Below are 13,328 nucleotides of genomic sequence, written 5' to 3'. Positions count from 1 at the left end.
TTCAAAACACTTCATTGGCACATTGAGTCTAATTTTTCACTTTCAATGAAATTTTTCACTTTCACTCTTCCAGTGAGAAGGTTATAAGACAGTAGAATATAACTGGTGTCTGAGGAAAAAAAAGTACTGGCAAAGCATTCATCCATTCAGAGGCGTGGATGTTGGTCTATGCCTCACAACCATAAGCCTGTGCTAGGTACAGCACTTATACATACAGTACCCGATATCACTTGCCTCAGGAATAAAATAATTTAAATTATTATAAATGAAGGAGATCAAAACCCATATGCTTCAGGCTCTAGACCTCTGTGCCTCCAAATCACAATGTTAAAATCTGGAAACTTTTTTCGTGTTCAGAAAGGCTGTCTTTTTGTTAGTGAAAGCTGGGTATGTGTATTCCACTTTATGCCAAGAACCAATTACCTGGTATTTCAGCAAAGCATCCCATAATACTCAGCTTGCAAACAGTTGCGAGCCCTAAGCTCCTGATTTACATGCAGCCTTCCCCAAAAGCTTTGAATATCAATTTTTGACCCCACATGCAGTCAGCTGTTTAAGAATGCTGGGGGCACACGGAGCTTGTGCAGCAGAGGGCTCGGAGAGGCAGCAGGAGCAGGGCAGGAGAGGACAGGATGCAGCTGGGGCAGGGCAGGAGCAGGGCAGGGGCAGGAGCAGGGCAGGAGCAGGGCAGGAGAGGGCAGGATGCAGCAGGAGCAGGGCAGGATGCAGCTGGGGCAGGGCAGGAGCAGGGCTGGGGCAGGGCAGGATGCAGCTGAGACAGGAGCAGGGCAGGAGCAGGGCAGGATGCAGCAGGAGCAGGGCTGGGGCAGGGCAGGAGCAGGGCAGGATGCAGCTGGGGCAGGGCAGGGGCAGGGCAGGATACAGCAGGAGCAGGGCAGGAGCAGGGGCAGGGCAGGATGCAGCTGTGGCAGGGCAGGAGCGGGGCAGGAGCAGGAGCAGGAGCAGGAGCAGGAGCAGGAGCAGGGCAGGATGCAGCTGGGGCAGGAGCAGGGCAGGATGCAGCAGGAGCAGGGCAGGAGCAGGGCAGGAGCAGGAGCAGGGCAGGATGCAGCTGTGGCAGGGCAGGAGCAGGGCAGGAGCAGGAGCAGGAGCAGGAGCAGGAGCAGGAGCAGGGCAGGGTGCAGCTGGGGCAGGAGCAGGGCAGGATGCAGCTGTGGCAGGGCAGGAGCAGGGCAGGAGCAGGAGCAGGAGCAGGGCAGGAGCAGGGGCAGGGCAGGATGCAGCTGTGGCAGGTGGCTGCAGGAGCAGCAGGATTTTAGCCAGGGCTCCTGAACAGGTCTGAATGGAGAGAAAGGCTTTGCCAGCTGGGGAATCACTGGAGCAAAGCACATGAATTGAGATGACTACACACAGGTATCTCACAGGTTAAGGGAGAGGAACAGCAGGTATGGATCAGCTGACATGCCAATTCTGTGCTATTTTTCCATACAAAATATCCATCCATCCATTGATGCTGCAGCAGCATCACCCATGCACAGTGCATGGGTGCTATGTGCAGCCTAGGAAAGAGCTCTATCCTCTGATATCCTAAACAAACCCTATTTGCTATCCTTTAAAGATTGCCCTCTGGTCACCAGGAATCCAGGAGGTTTATCCCTGCTGTCATCTAACTACCATATTAAAAAATGGACCAACTTTGAACATGAAATACTGTATGGATGGATTTTATGCTTGAATTTTGCACTACAATCTGTGTTAAGTGGGAGTTTTCATTATAAATCTCATTTTGAAGGCTTTATGACTAGCCTGTTTCAATTCTCTCTAGGCTTAAAACTTGTTAGATATGTTTTACACTAGAAGATAAAAATTGTCTTGAAAATGAAAAAGAGAGTGAGAGAAATAAAAAGAATGGTGTAATTTTCCTTAACTACAGGAATATGTTTTGAATAAAATTTATGAAAAACTTAAATTTGACAGTCCTTATTTTTCATAGTTCGGTATTTTTGAAACAGTAGCTTAAGAAATTTAAAATGTAGGAGCCTACACACATCCATAAGAATTCACTTCCTACATGTTGGGCAAAAGAGACCTAGGACAAAATTACCTTCTTAGTATTACTGAAATCACTGGACTTATATGCAAGAACATAAGAAGATAATTGTGGATTTTTCATTGTTCTTCTTTAATAAGGCATGAAAAATTTCAGGATATATCTTTCCTAGTCATGCAAATGAGAGAGACAAAGTGACTGAGTTTTAGGAGAGTCAGGGTGGGACTTGGCAAGGATGCTCTAGTGCTCACAAGCACAGGGTAGAAGTTCATGTGCAGTGTATGGATAGGTTCTTTCCCTCATAATGTGCCTTGTTTCAGCCTTTCTGACTGCTTTTCAGATTTGCTAGAACAATAATGTTGAGATGATTAACAAGCACCTAACAATTTATTGGCCCAGCCTTCATCTAATAAGTCAGGTCTCAGGTTGAGGTTTTAATGTTGCGGACTTTCTCTTTCCAAAAGTAATAGATGTAATCTATTACTAAGTAGATTAAAATATGAATCCAAATAGATGAAAATACTCTCCGATTGTAAAGTTCCTGTATTTTTCAGATTCTCTTTCCTACACTTTAGCAGTTGCTTAGGCATATGGTAAGTGGTATACAGACACATGAGCCTCCTAAAATTGTAACAATGAACATAAAAATATCAAAGTGAAATAAATCATTCAGTAGACAGCTTTGCTTACCTGTGTATGACCAATCAATCTCTTCAATCAGTTTCCGCTGTTGTCTATAGTATCCGTACACCAAATCTGCAAAATAGTCATAATTTACAATATTAAAACCAGAAGTCTAACAGGACCTTGAAGTCTTGATGACATCCCCCCAAACAAGATAATCACTGTTTTAATTAATGATGAATAATTTACTTTTTTCTTATCTTAGACCTCAAATGATAAGTACTGGTTAAACAGAATTTAAAGATCATTAAAATTGTAGCATATTAAGGGCACAAGCAAAGCAAACAGAAGATTTCCAATCCTTCCTTCCTTCCTTCCTTCCTTCCTTCCTTCCTTCCTTCCTTCCTTCCGCCACTTCCTTCCTTCCGCCACTTCCTTCCTTCCTTCCGCCACTTCCTTCCGCCACTTCCTTCCGCCACTTCCTTCCGCCACTTCCTTCCGCCACTTCCTTCCTTCCGCCACTTCCTTCCTTCCTTCCGCCACTTCCTTCCTTCCGCCACTTCCTTCCTCACTTCCTTCCTTCCTTCCTTCCTTCCTTCCTTCCTTCCTTCCTTCCTTCCTTCCTTCCTTCCTTCCTTCCGCCACTTCCTTCCGCCACTTCCTTCCGCCACTTCCTTCCGCCACTTCCGCCACTTCCTTCCGCCACTTCCTTCCTTCCTTCCTTCCTTTCTTCCTTTCTTCCTTTCTTCCTTCCTTCCTTCCTTCCTTCCTTCCTTCCTTCCTTCCTTCCTTCCTTCCTTCCTTCCTTCCTTCCGCCACTTCCTTCCTTCCGCCACTTCCTTCCGCCACTTCCTTCCGCCACTTCCTTCCGCCACTTCCTTCCTTCCGCCACTTCCTTCCTTCCGCCACTTCCTTCCTTCCGCCACTTCCTTCCTTCCTTCCTTCCGCCACTTCCTTCCTTCCTTCCTTCCTTCCTTCCTTCCTTCCTTCCTTCCTTCCTTCCTTCCTTCCTTCCTTCCTTCCTTCCTTCCTTCCTTCCTTCCGCCACTTCCTTCCGCCACTTCCTTCCGCCACTTCCTTCCGCCACTTCCTTCCTTCCGCCACTTCCTTCCGCCACTTCCTTCCTTCCGCCACTTCCTTCCGCCACTTACTTCCTTCCTTCCTTCCTTCCTTCCTTCCTTCCTTCCTTCCTTCCTTCCTTCCTTCCTTCCTTCCTTCCTTCCTTCCTTCCTTCCTTCCTTCCTTCCGCCACTTCCTTCCTTCCGCCACTTCCGCCACTTCCGCCACTTCCGCCACTTCCTTCCTTCCGCCACTTCCTTCCTTCCGCCACTTCCTTCCGCCACTTCCTTCCGCCACTTCCTTCCGCCACTTCCTTCCGCCACTTCCTTCCTTCCTTCCTTCCTTCCTTCCTTCCTTCCTTCCTTCCTTCCTTCCTTCCTTCCTTCCTTCCTTCCTTCCTTCCTTCCTTCCTTCCTTCCTTCCTTCCTTCCTTCCTTCCTTCCGCCACTTCCTTCCTTCCTTCCTTCCTTCCTTCCTTCCTTCCTTCCTTCCTTCCTTCCTTCCTTCCTTCCTTCCGCCACTTCCTTCCTTCCGCCACTTCCTTCCGCCACTTCCTTCCGCCACTTCCTTCCGCCACTTCCTTCCTTCCGCCACTTCCTTCCTTCCGCCACTTCCTTCCGCCACTTCCTTCCTTCCTTCCTTCCGCCACTTCCTTCCTTCCTTCCGCCACTTCCTTCCGCCACTTCCTTCCGCCACTTCCTTCCTTCCGCCACTTCCTTCCTTCCGCCACTTCCTTCCTTCCTTCCTTCCTTCCTTCCTTCCTTCCTTCCGCCACTTCCTTCCTTCCGCCACTTCCTTCCTTCCTTCCGCCACTTCCTTCCGCCACTTCCTTCCGCCACTTCCTTCCGCCACTTCCTTCCGCCACTTCCTTCCTTCCGCCACTTCCTTCCGCCACTTCCTTCCTTCCTTCCTTCCGCCACTTCCTTCCGCCACTTCCTTCCTTCCGCCACTTCCTTCCTTCCTTCCGCCACTTCCTTCCGCCACTTCCTTCCGCCACTTCCTTCCACCACTTCCTTCTGCCACTTCCTTCCTTCCACCACTTCCTTCCTTCCGCCACTTCCTTCCGCCACTTCCTTCCGCCACTTCCTTCCTTCCGCCACTTCCTTCCTTCCGCCACTTCCTTCCGCCACTTCCTTCCTCCACTTCCTTCCTTCCCACAACAATTTCTCTTCTTCTAAAATTTATACAACTCTCCCATGAAGAAATCCTGTTTTGTTGTGTCATTTGAAAGAACCATTCTAGATAACCAGGATGTCAATGACAGTTAAATTTTTGCTTCAGTGTGGTTATGACTTCACATGACTTCTGTAACTTAGTACTACTGATACAAGATACATGTTTGTACTGTTGATACAAGATAAATGTTAAAGATAATGAATAAAATATTCTAAAATTATTCAGCATTTGAATATCAATATTCTAAAATATTCAAATACTTTTCATGGCGTTCTATCATCGGCACAATTATAGTTAAAATATTACTTATATACCAATTAATTTGATGGCGAGAGAAGGTTAAGTACTAGTTACTTTTAAATGATAATTTTGTCTAGAGAGAAATATCTAAGTGTATAAATGCTCATTGACTTACTCTGACTACTGAATAATCTTCACTGTTATTCTTTTTATGCCAGTCCTAGGGCAATTCTAGCAACAGAGTGATATGGGCAAATAGATGACTATGCCCCCTAATAATTACTAAAGCATGTAAATTGCAGATACATGGTTTTTGAGATCATCATTTCTAGAGCCATAATATAAACTGCCATTACTGTTCTAGAGAAGTACAATGCAACTCATCTAACAAATATTTGCCCTCAAGCATGTTGAACACATATACGGATTGCTTCCTTGAGAAAATGCCACAGAATTCTGTTCATACTCTGCAATAAATAATTTAATGAAACAGTTTCATAACATTAATTTCTTTTTCTCTCATGCAGAAATGCAGTACTGGTTACATGATGTTAAATCATAATTCCTATTTGCAAGTTTACATGTTTATGTGTCTTACAGTGACATTCTGCTACCTAAATGAAGCCCATGTTTTATTAACTTAACCAGATTTCTACCTCCTCCATGTGACGTGATTGTCATTTAATATTTTTCTCTTCTCCTTCTCCCTCTCTTGCAAAAATACCAAACTATCCCTTGTAACAATACACAGCTTTCACTCCTGACTAAGCTCAAATCTCACAGGTACGTAAGGGCAGTGGAAACGGATTTACATTCACCAAAGGTGTCTTTGGACCACATTTCCAAGTCAATGTGCATTGTGCCTGGTCATTCAATTAATTATGGAAAAGAAAGCTGTGTAAGTTGTGATTCACAGCTGTCAGTTAATGTCTCCACTTTCCTCCTTTATCCATTGTCTTCCTAATTTTTACTTCCTGAAGTCACATGCAAACTAAGCAGGGCCTGGGCATGAGAGTTTCCCACTACTTTTTAAATTTCATAGGGAGTTCTGATGAACAAGGAGTGATAGTTTCAATGAATAAGAAAAAAATGGGCAAGGTTCACTTGTTTGGTGCATTATACACTTATAGACCCAGTAAATCTTACAGAAAATTTTTAAATATTCCAGGAGGTGTCAGAAGTTGATACACCTTCCTTCCTTCCTCTGTTATTCACCAGCTGTGTGTCCACAGCCCCTCCACAGCATACCCACAGCCATGAACCTTCTTGCATCTGCAGAGACTTTCAGTGGCTTGGTCTTGTCTCTTTGCACTTTAAATATGTGGCAAAACTAGGGAAGAAAAGCAAATTTCACCTGGGACTGAAGATTCATAGCTAGCATGAGTGGTGGAGGAAAGTGCTGTGTGAGTGTGAGGTAGAGCCATGCAGCAATTGTTCCTTTGAGCTGCTGGTGTAAATTCCCCTGGGAAACACAACCATGCATTCTATTACTGTGGAAACCATCAGGTTAAACAGCTAACAGTGTAGAGACCAGCTGGAAAGAAATTATTTTATTTTTTAGTTTTATTTTATTTAAAGCTAACAAATCAACATCCCTTTTGTTGATGATATATGACAGCAGGTACTTCTGTTTACATACTGTATTTAAATTCCTTGCATTTGATTTAAATGAAGATGGGAAGAACATCTTCACCAAAAAAAAAGGCAAAACTGATGTTAAGTTTGTGTTTTTATGCGTAAATCCATGATACTGATTGAGTTTGATCAGCTTGACAGTCTGCATGACTCCTGTGACACTGACGTCTACAGCCAGTGCCTAAAATAGTTAGAATTTTATTGGATGAGGTGCTGCTTTATGAAGCAAAAAATACCAAATATTATATTTGTTTCCAGGAAGCGATTGAACATGTTTATATAAATTGTTGCTTTATTCACAGAACAGGGAATCTTGGTTTTGGGATCATGTTTTAAACAGTTTCATGGTTATCCTTCTATGCCTATTAAGGAAATATGCAAGGTATTAAATGCTTTTTCTCCCCATTTTACTACCCTACTTCAAAGTCAAATGTTTCTGTCTGAGGCTGTAAGACTTGTTTCTTTTTATATTCTGTTGAAACAGTGTGTGCCCCAGTGCCCAAGGCCCATGAAATCAGAAATAATGGTGGCAAGTGCTCCCCTGCTATTCATGGGTAGCAGGACAGACTGATTTGTGACTGACTCTGTCTCATGTTCAGCCACAAGGGCAAAGAGAGAACATGAGCTCTGGTTAAAGCATAGTGCTAGGAGTAATAAGATCTTGGAGATACGTTTTCCTGTCTAAAAAGTATAAATAACCAGATTTTCTTCTTTCTGACATGAGTCTGATATTCCTTTTGTACTTACTGGCCTCAGCTGAGTTTTTTTTGATTTAGTGCCGTGAATGAAACATTCTAATCCTCAACAGGTATATCTAAAGGTGAAAAATTATCAGCTTTAATGATTAACAGAATTTTCTGTGAGGGAGATCCTGTGGATTTGACACTCAGCACCAGAAAAAAAGAGCCAACATAGAGGAAATGGGACCTTAAACCTCTGAATTCTATTGGAGAAATTCCTCTCAGAGATGCTGAGGCAACAAGCTCCAAGTATCCAGCAGAGATCCCTCTCCTAAGCCTTGGTATAAAAGGGTTTCTAAGGACAGTCCTCGAGAGTCTGGGGATGCTGCACTCCACATGCTGCTTTGCTACAAAGGATACAAGCTCAGGCATAATCTGGGACTGACATTTACACCCAGAATACTGTAATTTTACCCATTATGTCCTTTGTGCCATAGCAGTGTCAAGACACACCAGCTGTCAGACTCAAGAGGAAAAAGGCACAACCTCCTTGTGGTTTTACCTCCATTCACCCTGAACCTGTGAGTTGCACCTGCAGTGGAGCTGGCATTTATGAGGTTCTGACACCAGAATGACTTATTTATGGGAACTGGGACACATTAAGTAATGTCAGCATTAGTGAGATCTACAAATAGGACACTGGTGTTCTGCATGTGCAGAATGGGTAGACATTATGAACTATGCATTTAGATTACAAACAAGATTTGGTCCTGGAGTACATGGTCCATTCAATGTTTTCCTCCTAAGATCTAATTTGACAGCAAAGAGGATAGATTCTAAAGTCATAAGCGTTCATCTGGTATAAGTGGATCATGGCAATGCAGCATAGTCATGGAGATAAAGGCTTTGTCTGTATTAAAATTCCAATTTACATGGGGAAGATTCAGTGCATGGTTCTTAGGCCAAGGAAGTGCACAGAAACTCTTGGAATAGCAGCAAGGATGAGCAATCACTGAAAACTGAGATAATCTTCTCTTTGAGGAACACAGAGGCTCCTGTTTCAAGCCAATTGTGCCTCACGAGAGCTCAGCTATGTACACTGGTATTACTGACTGCAGAAGTGGAAAGCTATGAATATCAGAGGATTACACCAGTTTGGAAATGATTTTAAAATCTGTGAAGGAGAAATCCACAAACACTTCTTAAACACAGTGACACCACTTTTGGCTCACTGAGTCTATTGATGAAATTGGGAGGATTATACTAGCAAATTCTCATTGCATATTTGCCCTCTTTTAATCCACTTGCCTTGTCAGTTGGCACTGGTTATTAACAAAGACAGGTTATCAGGCAAGTAGCTTATTTGAAGATTAAGATACACATATCTTCACTGGAGAAGAATTAGGAATTGTAGAACAAACTTAAATGGTGGGGTACCAGCAATGCTTATACAGGGAAGCTGAAAGAGAATCTGTGCATGGCTAGTGGCTAAGAAGTGAGACACCAGAAAAAATTGCTGCAAAGAAGTCACAGAGAAGACAAACAGCAAAAATGGCACAATAACAAAATTTTAAAAAAGAAGTTAAATGTAATTAAAAAAAGAGATGCTCAGTGCTTGTCAAATATGAGAAGAATGCAATTAAATAGATTATTGGATGGAGTTTCATTATACAGGTTCTGCTTCTGAGAGCGCTAAACAGAGGTAAAACAATATCACATCTGATGATAAATGGATTGCTTCTTACACAATTTTAATTTACTTATTTTAGCCTCTTTCCTTGACAGGATTGTCACAGAATCCACTTCTATATCTTTCATCAATCTTACGATGCTGCAGCTTCATTGCCTCAACTGAAATAACTCTAATTTATACAGACAGAGGAAATGAGAAGATTCAGAACCCAACTTGGTAACAGTCTTGAAGTTTTAAAAGACAGTAGCTAACTATAAATCCTGTTAGCAGAATGATCTACATTTGCCAGAGTAAGGCCTCCCTTTTCTTATGAATGTATTTCATTCTGTAATGCCATCTGTAAAATTCTTAACAACACAAAAATACTTTAATAACCCTCCTCTACAATGTCATGTATTTTTCTCTAAACAACAAAGTGTCTAAGTCTTCTGTAAAGACCTGTCTTGAGAACTGTCCCACCCTTAGTGAAATTTAAAAATCTTTTTTTACCCACAGTTTCTTGTGTGTAGGCTTATTTCAGGCTTTGGTACGTGATCAGGTACGTATAAAGAGAGTCAGTCCCCTCCATCACACCTGAGTGCAGGCTGCTCATCCCAATACACATTGACAAGTGAGACTTTTTCTACACTAAATATAAAGCCAAAATAAAAATCTTACAATTTGGCCACTGTTGTGTTTATTTACTAACACAAATTGTGGTTTAGTTAAAAAAATTAGAAGAAAAAGTAGAAGAAAAAGACTGACTGTTTTAATTTAAAAGTAGTTATTATTAAGCACCAGAGTGGCACACTGCTTAGTCCACCTGTCACAACTTTACAGTGAATAGCCATAAATTAAAAATATAATACTTATGGATTCAAATAAGGTTGATAAATCTCATTTAATCACAATTTTCCAACACATTTGTACATGCAAAGGCAATATGGACTCCAGTTTGACCAATTTAGGTTCTACTCCTCTGGAATTTTACATGCTGAGGTTTAGAGTAGCTCTGAATTTCCCAAGCAGCCAGTGGAAACTGGGAGGGACACTCTGGGGTATGACTCAACATGGTTAAATTATGGGCTGCCACCTTCACTCTGACTCCAGGCAAAGCAGTAGGAAATGTCAGATGTCTCCTTCCCCTTGGGATCTTGTACACCCAAATGGTCTGACAGAGTTCAGCCTCCCACACAGCCATTTCCCAACAGATAAAGCATTATCTAGAGCAAACTTTAGGGCTTCTCTGGTCACCAACTTAGTATTGAAGTGTCTGCTCACTGAAACCAAGGTAACAAGACAGCTTTTAGATGGGAGAGTGGTACTTACCAGTGCTTATCTTTGAAGAGGCACAGGTAAATGAAATTAAGTGCCTGTGAACCCCTTGGGCTGGGCACAAAGATTTATCAATAATTTAAAGACCTGCAGAATGAGATAGCCTTGCAAAACTACAGGACAAGATTGCTGCTGAAACACCTAAAACATGTCCAAAGCCAAAACCAGGAGAGACTTAGGAAGACTGTAGTTCCCCAAAAACGTTACACCATTGTCCCATGTATGAACTGAGGCAAGGTGGTGTTTATGATAGATATTGGAATTGATACTGAAAAAAAAGCACGTACCAAGGAGTGATTTCTAACACATAGCCTTTTATAACTCTGTTGCTATCAGGATTCTTTCCCCCATGCCTGGAGAGTCTTTTAGCACAACACCACATGTAAATTCATGGAATCGTACAAATAAAAAGTAAATCCAGACCAGACATGAACAAACAAGAAATGAGATAAAAACAACTGAACTTTCTTTAAACATAAACAGTAAATGTAATATAATTTTATTTGCATAATCCTCTTATAGTAAAGATAATATAATTTTATTTGCATAATCCTCTTCAACATTCTAGTTATTCTAATAACTCAAATGATCACAATTTCTAGTAAAACAATGTGTCAAGTACTGTAATAAATATAATTAAGAGTGAAGAATATGAGCACTGCTTCTTATATTGTACACCTAAGTGTAAAACCTTTTACAATTCTCTTTCCAGCAAACAGGAAATGCTGTGATAAAAGTGCAATGAAAAATAGAACAAATTTAACTCCTGTATCCAAAATCCCAGAGTCCACATTTAACTGGCTTTTGGAACGTTGTCGGATTTTTTTTAAATACTATGCTTCTTCAATGACTCTCTGTCTGTTAATATTAGCAGCTACCAACCAGAAAAGCTCTAAATCTTTGGCAATATTTATCTGGAACTCTCAAGAGTAAACCATATGCAAGCTGCCTCAAATGAGCATTTACTGAAATAAACACATTTTTAGCACAGTAGGGATTGTGAAGTCAAGCTGTTAAAATTTTTGTCTTTTGCAAAATATTTCAGTGGCTAAAATCATCTTGGGGACCTGAATGAACAGCCTTAGACTGGATACTTTGAAGATGCTGGTGAAGGGGGTATTGAGAGAAAGCTATTCCTTACTGGAGGAAGTCTTTAATTATTATATATTTTCCTTTCCCATTTATTTGATGCAAGAATTGCGAATTCTACTCAACCATTATCCCTCCAGTCATATTACAGTCCCAATGAAATTATTTTTCAATAACCATGGGGAATAGAGAGGTTGCAGTGGATGATTTTCTCATAAGTATTCAAATAACTCTAGGGATTATGCCACATACCTTTTATAAAACAATACCAACATCATTCTACTCCCTTGAGGGAACTACACACCACAACATCAAGACTGAAAAATTCCAAAGCTCATCATGAAAACCCAGTAGCAGCTGTATATCTCTAAAATATGTCTCTATTTCATAACCAATATATGAACAATATGAAAACAAAACAAATAAAACATGTAAACCAATATACAACCTACCATTTTTGACAAATCCTAACAACTATATTATATATGTGCATCAGTATGTCCGTGTAAATGTTCATCTATAAGGATTTGTCAAAAATGGGTCCATAAATACATACACACACATATTGTTCTCCCTTATGATAACATCATGTTTTAAATCTCATGTTTACTCTTTCCCTTTAGTCATTTCCTTATTGCAACTCATCACTGAAACACATCATTTGTAAAAGAAAACTGTCTCATGATTGATAGAGATAACAGAGAAAAATGTGACAAACACTGGCACACCAGAAACACAAACCAAAGTCAAAACAAAGACATGTAATTATGGGTTTGTGTTATGATTTTTTAATAATTTTCTATTTTTACTAGACTTCAGCAGAATTATTAATATAATGGCATAAGGGAGATTGCAGAGAAAATAATCAGAATAATGCAATTACTTTAAAACTCATTCATGATACGATATTTAACAATACACTTGATATTGATACATAATCTAGGCTGCCTTTTACCCTTCAGTTCCACAGTTCCCCTTGCCATGAGCACAAGTTACCTTCTGCCCCTGCAGATGCCTTGTCCTTGCCTTTCGTGTGCATTTAAGGAGCAATTGCCCCACAGAGTCACCTCTCCCCAGGCAGAGGAAGAAGAACCTGTCCCCTGACAGTCATGGAGTTTTCAAGCCAGCAGGATGCAGTGAAAAGGAGAATTAGAATCGGCAATAGCTTACATGGAGCTTAACATTACAAATGTGTATTTTAACCTATTCTGATAATGTTTAATTTTTAAAGGATGCCTGAAAGATCATTAATTTTTAAAATCAAATATGTGTTAGGTATGAAAAACACTCCAGGCAGCTCCTTGCCATCCCGATTAAAAAAATTTTTAGCAAACACTAAAGCAGAATTTTGAGCAGTCAGGAGACTTTCAGGGAAAGAAGTGAAGTATCTGTAAAGTCAGGTATTTCTCAGCATTTTCAGGACTTGGGTAACTTTGGACCTGGGTGACTGTCTTTTGCCTGAGTGTCACTTTTCAGTCTGACTCCTGCTGTATAAAATTACAAAATCCTTTTGAAACTCACCATTGAATAAGCCAAACCTTACCTGTTGACTCTAAGTACACTCCAAGTACTGTCTCTAAATGAGATTTCACTACAATATATTTGAAATGTATATTGAATTTAACCTCTATGGCACAACCTAAACCAGGAAATTGCTGGAAAAAAAGAAGCACATGCCACATAGGTCAGAAAAAAAATTAATAGTGCACTCAGCCATAATTTTTCCCAGATCTTGGAGCTTTGCTCAGTGATGGCAGCAATTGGAAGGGGTTGACTGATGAGTAGTGTGTGGTGCTGTTGGGTGGGG

The 13,328-nt window shown here is 41.2% G+C and overlaps 1 protein-coding gene across 4 annotated transcripts in view; it reads right to left on the bottom strand.

Moving 5' to 3' along the window:
• Positions 1-13,328, bottom strand: part of PTPRZ1 (protein tyrosine phosphatase receptor type Z1) — a 135,602-nt gene that overhangs the window by 89,532 nt on the left and 32,742 nt on the right. For all 4 annotated transcript variants that reach the window (XM_058804925.1, XM_058804926.1, XM_058804927.1 and 1 more), the window contains exon 2: positions 2,702-2,767. In XM_058804925.1, coding sequence (XP_058660908.1) covers positions 2,702-2,767 — 66 coding nt within the window. The remainder of the gene's footprint in view (positions 1-2,701; positions 2,768-13,328) is intronic.

This window comes from Ammospiza caudacuta, chromosome 5 (genome assembly GCF_027887145.1).
Source record: "Ammospiza caudacuta isolate bAmmCau1 chromosome 5, bAmmCau1.pri, whole genome shotgun sequence".
Taxonomy (NCBI): Eukaryota; Metazoa; Chordata; class Aves; order Passeriformes; family Passerellidae; genus Ammospiza; species Ammospiza caudacuta.
Note: the sequence above shows the minus strand (reverse complement) of the source record. Positions and strands in the feature narration are given on the sequence as shown.